The 12,602-nt window shown below is 38.6% G+C and overlaps 1 protein-coding gene across 1 annotated transcript in view; it reads left to right on the forward strand.

The window, feature by feature from the left end:
• The window catches only part of Lrba (LPS responsive beige-like anchor protein), a 540,702-nt gene that overhangs the window by 208,719 nt on the left and 319,381 nt on the right, over positions 1-12,602 (forward strand). Inside the window, exon 37 of the mRNA XM_051157393.1 lies at positions 11,338-11,504. Coding sequence (XP_051013350.1) covers positions 11,338-11,504 — 167 coding nt within the window. The remainder of the gene's footprint in view (positions 1-11,337; positions 11,505-12,602) is intronic.

The raw sequence follows: 12,602 nt of genomic DNA on the forward strand, positions 1-12,602 counted from the left end.
TTTGCTACCTTAACAGTCACCCAAACTCTCACAAAGTCATATTAAAGGAGAAAGCTCTGGCTGCTGATTGGCAGGCCGGGTGTTTGAGACAGTATCTAGCTACACAGACTACACTAGCCTGAAACAGATTTGTAGCCCACATTGGCCTCCACAGTGTTGGAATTATAGCTGGAACCATTATCACATGATTACGTGTCTTATTTTTCATGCTTAGTTTTGTCCCCATCCCCCCTCCCCCTGCCTTTATGTTTTATTTCGTATATTTTATTTGTTCTATCTTGAGTGCTTTCTTCTTGGTGAATACTTGCTTATCCTTCAGCTCTCTCTCATAAGTTTTTTTTTCTCTTTTCCTATATGCAGTATTTATGCCTCACTGAGGACTTTTGATGTTGTTATTTTTATCTCCTACAGTAAAGCTGTGGTTGTTTACTTGGTTGCACTCAGGTGCTGGAAGAAAGGGACTGCTCACCATGTGCTCTCCTACAGCAAATCGCGTGCAGAGTAAATGTAGGAAGCTGCTCCTCTGTGCAGACAGGGCTCTCATCGTTTTGTTATTTAGACTTGGGAAAACTCTCCTCGAATAACCTACGTTTTTTGATGAAGCAGTTGTGATATAGAATTTTATATAACTTGTCCAGTTATGAAGATTTCAGATCTAAGATTTAAATTCAAGCTATCTGGCTGTAGATTTTGTGCTTTTATGTACTGATTTAATTATGGTTATAGATAAAGCTGAATCGATTATTTTTCATTCTTTTGCTTCTTTTTGTTTACACTACTTTTGTTTTACATTTAGCTATAGTTACCCATTTATAGTTTTGAATATAATTATTTATTTAACCACGAGACCTTTCTAAGGTAAATAAATGACTGTTGTTTTGTATGTTTTTAATCACATTATGATTTTTTAAAGTTTTAAAATTCAGACCCATTTATTGTTTTAGTTCTGTCAGTTTTATTGAACACAGGTACCAAGACATGTTTTACTTAATTTAATACACACACACACACACACACACACACACACACACTCACACACACAGATACTATGTATTGCTGGCTTTGTTAATGGACCTACCTTGCCTTTTTGTATAGTGTTTGGCCATTTATATAGGAATTTGGTGGTTTAAAAAATATTAATAGGTACTCTAGTAAGTAATAAAGTAATAAAACATTGGGCAAGTGTGTGCAAACTTGAGCCTCATTAGTATTGATCTATTTTTAAAAATATTTTCTTAAGCATTTTAAAGCAAGCTTTTATTATGAGAAACCTAAAGGGTTTGAACCTATTTTAATCTTTAAATCATTTAATATTATTGGGGACTGCAGTTTGTGGAGATAAGGCCCCAGAACACATTGCACCTAGTCCATTAAAAGAAGAAGAAATGGGAGAGATACTTTGATAAGTGTCCTGCCTGTTTTAACCTTGAATGCTATTATGGGGTGGGCTGGAAAGGGGGGATGGTGCTATATCTGTTTCATTGGCTTAGACTTTTTCCTGCTGAGAGAAATCAATACTTTGAGGCGTTGCATGACAGAGAAATCGCTTCAGAATTAAAGGTGGCTGTCACACGTTATCATTGGTTGACTTTTGTTTGCCGTTGAGGTTTTGAAGCTTTCATTTTTCTTAGTCTTTTTCAGGAGTCTAAGATTTCTATAGATAGCATTTTTTTTTTTTTTTAAATTCAGACTTCATCTGGGGCAAGTGATAAAGCACAGAGCCCTCCAAAGTGAAATAGTGAGAAACTTCTTTATTTGTTGAACTTTATGTGGTTTTCCTTTTCAATAGTTTCCAGTAAATTTATAGTGGGAGTGATTTTGAGACAATTGAGAAGTAATCATCTGAAAAGTGTTTGTCAGGAGCCATGCTTCCCTAATTAAAATTCCAGTGATCTATGTATGAATATTCTGACATGGAGTAAAATCTTGTAAACCCACCAACTGTACAAAAGAGTGGTCCAAAGGTATTCTTTTTATTTCCTGTTTTCTGTTTTCTGTCTAAAGGCAAATCTCTCTCTCTCTCTCTGGAGTTTTCTGTTTGTTTGTTTGTTTGTTTGTTTATGACAGGTTTAATTGTGTGTAGCCTTGGCTGTCCTAGACCTCACTCTATGTAGACCAGGATAGCCTCAAACTCACCAAGATATACCTGCCTCTGCCTCATGAGTGCTGGTACTAATGGCATGTGCTGTCACCCACCGGCTGCAAATAAGTTTTTTAGTATGTACTGTTAACATACAATGCTAAATTACGAAAAGGCTTCTGTTATATTTTGAGGCAGTTCTGGTTTCAAATTTTTAAATGTTTTTTATAATAGTTTGGGGAATTAGTTACCCTGTATCAAATAAAACATGCTAGCCTAGAAACCTAAGGCTTGAAAGTTTGTGCATTTCTGTGTTTTTCTTGATGTTAAAGGGGAGTGCTTGTGAGGCCTCTTGTTTTGCAGTTAAGTTAGAGCTCTTCCGCAGTAACATAACGCCAGCTCAGTGGGAATGGGCCCCTGTAGTCTTACAGAGACCTTATGTGCCAGGGTGGGTTGGTACCCCTTGGGGGCCTCCCCTTCTCTGAGAAGGGGGAATGAGTGGAGGGGTGCATGAGGGTAGGGGAAGGAGGGGGCTGGGACCAGGCTGTAAAGTGATTGAATAAATTTAAAAAAGAAAGAAAGAAAAAGATAACCACAGCTCTACACCTTAGTCTCTTTCTCTTACTGTTCTCCTCTCCTCTTCCTTCCTTTTAAATATTTGTTGGATATTATTTCTGTAGAATGTGTTGAGCTGTACCGCCCTTCTGTTGTTCTTGTTTTTAAGTGGGGTCTTCTGTGTAGCCCTAGCTGTCTGGAAGTCACTGTGGACCCCAGCTGGCCTCAGCATGGCCACAGTCCTGCAGCTTCTGTGTCTAGATCACTGGGTCACTGGGATCACAGGCCCAGCTATTAGGCCTGGCTCCCATTTTTTGATATTAATAAATTATGGATTTTTCTCCTCTTGTTTTTGAACATGCCGGCCATATGTTATAATGATCTTGCAGTTGTTGTTGGAGAACCAACCTGTACTTTTGTTGAGTTTTCTCTACGAAAAAAATCCTTTAGAGTTTTTAATAATTGCATCCTTTTGTTAGTTATTATCTTTAACAGAATTTAGGTTATTTATTTTTAATAGATGTTTATATTGCTAATCCCAACGCTTTACTTTTCTAATATAGTTAAGGCTATAAGTTTTCCTTTAAGTTCTACTGTAACTGATTTTACTTGTTTTTCTAATTTTCCTTATGTCTTACTCATTGATCTGTAAATAATTCTCAGGTGAGTTTCTTAATTTTGTGGGAACCTTTAAAAAGAATATTCTTTCACTTTAGACTCTCAATCATTTACAAAACTCAAAACACAATTTCTTTTGGTGGAGGGCTATTTTGAAACATGTACTAGGCACTTTTTTGGTAGTCATGTACTTTTAGGGGTTGAGGGTAGAGTATATAAAAAGTGTCTTCTACAAAAATAATCCAGTGGTTGTTTAGAAGAAGCTATCTAGATTATTTCTAGCTCTAAATTCTGAAGCAATAGGCATCTAAGTGAGTGTATTGATGAGTTACTAGAGATTTTTCTAAATTGCAGTAAATCGGCGATTATCTTAGAACATTTGAGACTACATGTAACTGGATCTAGAAAAGCTTCCTAGTGGTTATGATAAGGATGGTCAATGTTGGAAGATCTCCGTATAAGTAAAGATGACATTTATGGCAATAATGTGGCCTCAAATTTTGAATTAACAGTTGGGTCAGCTATGAGAAATTGAACGGTAGCGCTGGTTCATAATAGTAGATGATACGGGAAATGGATGCTTTGAATAGAACATTTGACAAAACTTTGATAAATATGCAATAATTTCATAATAGACAAAGCCATGAAGGAAAACACTAAGGTATCAAAAGAGGATGTCCATTCAGTTTGGGGATTAAGTGACTTCATTTTCAGGCTTCTCCTCTCTAAACTTCAATCCAAAGGGCAGATAGCAAAATAGAACAAAGTCATGAAGGCCACATGAAAACCGTAAAGTCAATGTTGTTTCTGTTTCTTCACTCAGAGCAGTGGTTCTCAAACTGTGGGTCACAACCCGTTTGGGGGTCGCATATCAGATATTTACATTGCGGTTTATAACAGTAGCAAAATTGCAGTTAGTAAGTAGCAGCAAAGTAATTTATGGTTGGGGTCACCACAATATGAGGTGAATTAAAGGGTCACAGCACCAGAAAAGTTGTGAACCACTGATTTAGGGAGTCTGTTTAGACACATTGTAAGCAGCCATTCTAAGTTGTTTTCCTGTTTAGTTATAACTTTACTTATTTACTATAAATAAATTAATTCTGAGAAGCAAGTTTACTTTATTTTTCTTTATTAGTTGCACAGTAACAAATGTTAAGCTTCTTTAATAGTCATCAAACACAAATTGAATCATTTTGCTTTCAAGGCCGTTTCTCTTGTTTTCACATTCAGACACTTTTGTACTATTGTTGTGATATTGCATTATTTAGGTTATGTGACATTAAGTCCAGAAAGTCAGAGGTGATGTGAAGTAAAATGTCCCATTTAAACTAATACTGAGAAATAATTTTAGAGCCACCCTTTATGTCTTAGGCCCTAGATTTTAGTGCCACTTTAACTCTAGGATAAAGTCTCTGGGGTACCTCCATTCAACCTTCAAATGCAGATACATGTATTCTGCCTATCCCCTAATGTGTGTCACTCAGGTATTCCTCATATGTACCTGACTGAGTAATAGAAATTATTATTAGTGTTTGATGAGATCATCTTCAGTTTACACTATTAAGATATTTGTAAGAACAGAGACAAGATCATTATATCTTTTAGAAACATTCTTATTTGGTTTCCTTTTATCATGTTTTAAGGTCAAATGTGACTGTAATGTTCTACAAGGAGACAGAGATTGATAATCAGGAAAGAATGGTCCTTTAATGTGATTTATATCTATAGATTTTATGTCAGATATGAAAAGTTGCCTTTTAAATTGTAAAGTAAGATCCATTAAAGAACACTTTAAACCGTTTTACTATTTAGCTTACCTTGAGTCCTTTTTATTTAGAAATGCCTTTTCAGCAAACTTGATAGGCTAGCAAATGTTTATTGTTCAACTATTTGTAAGAAACAGAAATAGTCTCTTTGGTAAGGTCTTGCTGTAAGTACAGACACATTTAGTAGTGTTTAGTATAAAGACATGCAGTGTTTCATGGGGGTATAGAGACCATTGATTTTTCTAACTTCCACCAATAATTTGAATCTCCTCTCATTAGCTAAGTTAGAAAAGGGCGTACTTTGGCTGTGGTAAGCAATACGGGCTGCAATGTGTATAAAGATCTCCGCATCCTTTGCACTGTTCCTTTATCTGTAGGTTGGCTTCTTTGCTCTTGTGTGACTCTCTGTGTGAATTTTACCATTAGGTGAAATTTTGTTACAGTGTCGTAATACCCTTTATTTAAGCTGTTGTCCAGATATTAAAACATTTTTTTCTTTCTGTTTGTTCAAATCTGTTTGTTCACTTTGTGGCTTTTTAAATCATAATCCATTAACAGATAAATTAAGTGTGATATTTGCATTTGGTTTGCTTTAACCTAGTCCATAATATATCTTATATTCTCTACATTAGCACTTATATAATATAACATAATTTATTTTTATCTGTATTTTAATATTTATTTTATTAATTCCATAAGAATACAAAAAAAGCAGTAAATAGTTAAAATTGAATATTTTATTAACAAGGTAATTATTTGTTTTTTCATTCAGATATTGTGGTACTCACGTTGTGATGTTAATAACTAGTTTATATTAGCCGTGTGTGGTGGCACACACCTTTAATCTCAGCATTTGGGAGGCAGAGGCAGGTGGATCGCTGTGAGTTCCAGGCTAGCCTGGTCTACCAAGCGAGTCCAGGACAGCCAAGGCTACACAGAGAAACCCTGTCTTGAAAAACAAAACAAACAAACAAACAAAAAAACCCAAAACTAGTTTATATGATAAAGTTGAAAAATGGAGTGATGTGATGTAGGAGATAAAATCAAATGGATGTGTGTCTTTAAGCTTATACTCAAGTGATGTCTAGGACACTCACCCTCCACCCATGTGTGAATTCTTTTCTTGCTCTTCCCAACTAGTCCCACTTCCACGTTTATGTACTGCTCACTTCTCTCTCTCCCAGTGGATTTCAGTGAAGACTGTTTACAGGAGCATGGACATCCTTTTAATAGTCATACCAAAGAAGAAAATGTCCTTCCCTTTTCCAGCCACCATTAGTCATCTGTAAACCCTCAGGAAAGGGCTCAGCCCTGTGAATTACTCCCTATGTAACAAGATGTTGAAGGACACAGTCTTACCCAGGTAACCACAGCTGCGGAGTTCAGTGTCAGCCATGTTCATAGTAGTAGACTAATCGTAATAGCCAGAACCTGGAAACAACCTAGGTGTCCCTCAGTCGAAGAATGGATAAAGAAATTGTGGTACAGTTATGTTATGGAATACTACTCAGCAATTAAAAAGAAGGAAATCCTGAAATTTGCAGGCAAATGAATGGAACTAGAAATGATCATCCTGAGTGAGTTAACCTAGACCCAGAAAGATACACATGGTATACATTCACTTATAATTGGATACTAGCCCAGCAGGCATGCCCCATGATAGTCTTCACTTAGCAGGAGATTGGGATAGATCCTGGGACTTCCTATTGGGACTCCAGGTGAGAGAGGTAAGGAAGAATGGGGAAATAAAAGGATCCAGAGGGTCCTAGAAACCTACAAGACCATCAAGGCTGGTGAATCTGGACCCAGTGGGTTCTGCTCACCAACCAAGGACAATGCATGCAGTAGACCTAGAACCCTGGTCCAGAAGTAGCCAATGGACAGCACATTCTCCATAGTTGTGTGGAGAGCAGGGACTGACTCTGACATGAACTCTGGTGACCTCTATTTGACCACTCCCCCTTGATGGGGAGACCTAATGACACTCAGAGGAAGGGTAAGCAAGCTACCAGGATGAGACCTGATAGGCTGTAATCATATGGGCGCGGGGGAGGGGCGAAGGTCCCCTTCTGTCACAGACCTAGGGGAGGAGAATAGGATGAAAGAGGGAGGGAGGGGAAACAGGAAGATACAAGTGAGGGGATAACAGTTGAGGTGTGATCTGAATAAACTACTTAAAAAATAAACAAACAAACAGTCATGTCAGCCTAGAGAGCAGAGTCCCAGGGCACTCCACCACTTCATCTGGCTCTTACACGCTCTCTGCTCTTTCTTCTGTGATGCCCACGAAGCCTTTGAGGGGATGATGATACAGATGTCCTCTTTATATGGCTAAGCTCCCAGCAGTCAAATGTTCTTCAGTGGTAGATTCTTGGAATTAATAAAATGCTCCCGTTTAGCAAGTTTAAACGTAAAGAGGAAGTTTAAATCCAGAGAGAGGGGGAGAGAGAGAGGGAGAGAGGGAGAGGGAGATATTAGAGAATTGGCCTGCACTATCAAGAAGTATTAGCCAGATAATAGGGCAGTCTGGTGTATTCTGATTCATAGTGACTTTTTTTCTATTCTCACTCAGAATTCTACACTTTATTACAATTTAAATAAGTGCTAAAAATAATTCTACCTGCATTTTTTCTTGTGTCAGACTGTATTGATTCTGTTCTTCTTGTGTGCTTCTGCTTTAAGGTTCACTTCATTCATTCCCATGAATAACACCTCCTCAAAATCATCCACTGTTAAATTCAAACTTCAATTCCTTATAACATGCTGTATTACACACAGTTTTTATTTTTTTCTTTATGCAGTGCCTATCCTCTTATACATTTGAGTTGCTTTTGCTTGAAGGAATAGAACCATACATGTGCTAGATCTTAAAGAAAGTCTTTCAAATAAAATAACTAAATGAACGTCATTCTTTTAAAATATAATATTTTATTAATTTTTTGAGAATTTCTTAGAATGTATTTTGATCATATTCATTCTTCATTCCAACTGATTTACCCCTAACCTCCACCTGCTCCCAAATTTGTATTCTTCTCTTCCTAAGGAGCTCATGGAGTCCGTTTTGTGGGGCTTATATATTCATCATTGTGAGGTAGTCCACTGGCTTACCATCCATGCACTTGAAGACACATCCTTAAACAAAACCGACACTCTTCCTCAGAAGCTATCAACTGTCAGTACTTCAGGAGTTACGAGCTCTCCCCCAGTCAGTGGTAGACAGTAGACACCCTTGGTCTTGTGCAGGCCTTGGTTCAGGCACCCACAGCTGCTGTGACACCATGAGTGTAGCTCTTCTGACATGTCCAGAAGACACTGCTTTACTCCAGTCCTGCCTGACCTCTGTCTCTTACAGTTTTTTAACTTCCGCTTCTGCTAATGGTCTCAGAGCCTTGAGTTGGGGTGGGTATGACATGAATTGTGGCTGAGTACTCCACTAACACTTCTTGTCAGTACCTTGCTCAGTTGTGAGTTTCCACATTAACCACTGTCATTGCACAAAGGAACTTCTCTGAGGTCTGAGACCTGGATAACTTTAAGTAAGCGGATAGGAATTTAGAGGGCGGTTTCACTAATGCGTTTAGCAGGGTAATAGGAGTAGCTTCACCCCTGAATTCTGTAAACTCACTCAGTCATGGCTTCTGGGCCATATTTACACTATCGGGTGTGTGTTTCCTTCTCTGGAGCAGGCCTTAAATCCAATCAGAAAACGGTACTTATTCAAATAACATTTGTGACTCTTACATCAATGGATAGGTCTCGTCACACTGAAGTTTATTGTAGTTCAAGATCAGTAAGGCTGTTGTTGGCTTTTATCTCCTAGGCGGCTACACAGCAGCTTTTGTTACTAGGAAGGCTAGCCAGTAGAAAGGCCTTCTGCTCAGTGCCAACTTGATTTCTCTGTCATGTAATCAAAGTAGGCATTAGGGCCTTAAGTTCAGTAGCAATAGCCTGTGTTGTTTTAGACGTCTCTAAGCAACCCATGAGTGACTAACAACTTACCTGTGAGTGGCCTTTTTATTTGGTTCTTGATGGCTTTGGGGAGTTAACTCCATAATCAAGTACTAAGTACTGAGTGTGTGTGTGTGTGTGTGTGTGTGTGTGTGTAAACTCATACAGCTTTCAAATATCCTTAATGTTAGTTACTTCTCCCCAACCCCTTCTTTACTCTCTTCTCCCTTCCTTCCCCTCCATAAACATCCTCTCCCTTTCCCCTGTGTTAGGTCACATTTTAGGATTCAAATATCTTAGTTTATGATTCCATCTTGAAAAAGCTTTTTTCCTGCATTTGCCATAGTCTGTAACTTTTGGCTTTATCTTCCGGTCCCCTGACTCCTGCCCTGTCGGATAGAGAATGCTCTACGCTTCCAGAGGAGGAGGCAGAAGAGGAAGATGGGGAGAGGGAGGAGGGGAAAGAAGGGGAAGAGCAGGAACAAACTATCCAACCAAACTCTGAGCTCTGTATTTTGTGCAGTGATTACACCAGGTGACCTGAGGCTAATTTGTCAGTGTGATGTGATCATTACCTGAGTGGCTTTGGGCAGTCAGGACCTTTTTCTGTTGCTTGGGCTGTAGCGGGAGTTGGATATAAGTACAGTCTATCCGGACACATACTGTCCATTGAATAGGAGAGGCAGGTAACCATAATGTGTATGTGTTATAAATGAGATAGCAGCTTATTTGGCAGTCATATGCAGGCTGCTTTCCCAAGGGGGTGTGCGTTGTGTGTATATGTGCATGTATTTTAATTGGAAGTTGAAGCCGTGAGTTTGTAGAGCCTGAAGCAGATCAAGTTTATATATCACTGCTCATTCTTCTGATAATGATCACAAAAAACATCATAAATGTAACACTAGAAGTGACCGAACTCTAAGAGAAAATAAGCATTTTGGGAACTAGAAGTGTGCCCTATTATTGCTAATGAAGTCTAAGATGTTTTGGAAATTTCCTGTGTAAGATAGTACTTCTCAGACTTTGACCTGCTTACCCTCAGCGTGGGCAGATTAAAGCCCAGCTACCACCTAAGTATTTTGGGAATGGGACCTAATTCTGCATTTTTAATCTCACAGAAGATTATTTTGCTACAGGTTCATTTTATAGGTAGAATTAAGAGACCAAAGGTTTCTTTTTCAAAGTTTTGAGAAGTTGCTGGGTTTACTGTTTTAAGCTTAAAAAAACAAAACAAAATAAAAACAAAACAAACAAACAACAACAACAACAAAAACAACCATAACAAAAATACCTCACAGAGACTGAACTGCCAACTAGGGGGCCTGCACGGGTCTGACCTAGGCTCTCTGCTTATGTTACACTTGTGTGTCTTGGTCTTCTTGTGGGACTTTTAACAGTGGGAGCAGGGGCTTTCCCTAACTCTTTTACCTGCTTTTGGAACTCCTTTCCCTCTACTGGGTTTCCTTGTGCAGCCTTCAGATGAGGGGAGGTGCCTAGAGTTACCGCAACTTGATATGCCACATTTGGTTGGTATTCATAGGAGGCCTGCCTTTTTCTGAAAAGAAATGGAGGAGGAACAGATGGGAATTGGGGTGTGCCTTGGGCTTGGGGTGGCTGGGAGGAGAGGAAGGAGGGGAACCTATGGTTGGCATGTAACATATGAGAGAAGAATACATTTTTAAAAATTAAAAACAAACGAAAAAACAAAACTGACCCTCTTACCCTGGCCTTTGTAGTGACCTCATTGCTTGCCTCTTCAGTTCCTTATCTGGTCCATCAGAACCCGCTCTTTTGGAGCTGTCATGATCATTTTAACATGTGAATTGGTCCCTTACCATACTGCTTAAAAATTTCCAGGGTATTTGAATAATATCTAAGCTCGCTCTAACTATCTAGTACAAATACTACCTCCAAAGTAATTTCATAGCAGTATTTCTACTTAGTCCGTAGACTTCTGCAACCTCATTTCATTCTGGCTGTAATCCAGTCCCAGATTCCATGTGTCTGCTTAACTGTTAATACCTTCTGAGTATATCTTATTATTGACTTTAGTAAGCTAAATTAATAAATGTTTAACGAATGATATAAGTAAACTTATCATTAAAGTTATGATTGGTTTGATTCATTCTAAAAATTGTTTCATGATACATTTTTTGTGTTTTTCACCCACATTTTTTTCAACATAATATTTTTATTGATTATTTGTCAATTTCACACAAGGTACCTAGATCATACTTACTTTCTTTTACTGCCAGGTCCACCTTCCTACCCTTGTAGCCTCCCCACCCCCACCCCCCCGCAAAGAAATATATATGGACACATTTTATAGTCAATTAATTAACCTTTCTCCTTTTTCCTCCATTCCAGTCATTGTGTGCTCAATACTCCGCAGACAAACGAGAAGAGGAGAAGATGTGTGATCATTTGATAAGAGCAGCTAAATACCGAGACCATGTGACAGCAACTCAGTTAATCCAGAAAATTATCAACCTTCTCACAGACAAGCACGGAGCCTGGGGGAGTTCTGGAGTGAGGTAAAGGAGCGCCTTTCGTGGGCCTCATTCTCTGTAGTGGCTTGGGTTTCAATAAGTGGTTCTGAGTGTGATCAAGGTAAGTTTAACTCATAGGAAGAGAAAAATGTATGTGGGTATCTTTATGGACCTTTTTAGGTACTAGTTCCTTCAAATTATTTTTAAAGAGAGTTTGTTCATCCTTACTCACTTTACATTGAATTGGTTAGATAAACAAATGTTGTACTATTTTATTGACTGCGCTTCCTAGAATCTCCTGAAATAAATTTTAATTTATATTTTACATATGTTTTTCACAGATATAGACTCTGATTTAGAACTCTTGTAAATGATTCTTACAATTTTGGTAGTTAATTCAAAAAATTTGAAATGAAGGCCACCTGTAAATTGTTTTCAAGTATTCAGTAACATAGAAGCGGTGTATAACTTTTCATTTCAGGTATTGAGGTCAACTTTCTGAGGCGAAATATACCAGATTTATCATAGAAGTCTGTTTGTCTGTAGGTTTCTCTGTCAACCCTAGTTGATGGTCTATGAGATAATGGTCATCAAATGACTGGAATGGGAAGTGATTGTTGATCCCTAATAACATCTAAAGGTGCAGCTCTCCCGTCCCCTAGCACTGCGTGTGTGTGTGTATGTGTGTGCGTGTGCGTGTGTGTGGGTGTGTCCACAAAGGTCAGAAATGCAGCTCTCCCATCCCCTAGCACTGCGTGTGTGTGTGTGTGTGTGTGTGTGTGTGTGTGTGTGTCCACAAAGGTCAGAAATGCAGCTCTCCCGTCCCCTAGCACTGCGTGTGCGTGTGTGTGTTTGTGGGTGTGTCCACAAAGGTCAGAAATGCAGCTCTCCCATCCCCTAGCACTGCGTGTGTGTGTGTGTGTGTGTGTGTGTGTGTGTGTGTGTGTGTGTGTGTATGTCCACAAAGGTCAGAACGTTTAGGGATACTCTCATGCTGCATAATGTTAAGGTCATCTTCATACCACGTACTGAGCAAATTAGGATGCTCCTTTGAGGTACATGGTACTTAGTGGGAACTAAATGTGTATTTCTTACCTTTTTAGGTTTTTGAAAGAAACTAATTTTGGTAGCTTTATACTGTTT

This window comes from Acomys russatus, chromosome 15, assembly GCF_903995435.1.
Source record: "Acomys russatus chromosome 15, mAcoRus1.1, whole genome shotgun sequence".
In the NCBI taxonomy this organism is placed as follows: Eukaryota; Metazoa; Chordata; class Mammalia; order Rodentia; family Muridae; genus Acomys; species Acomys russatus.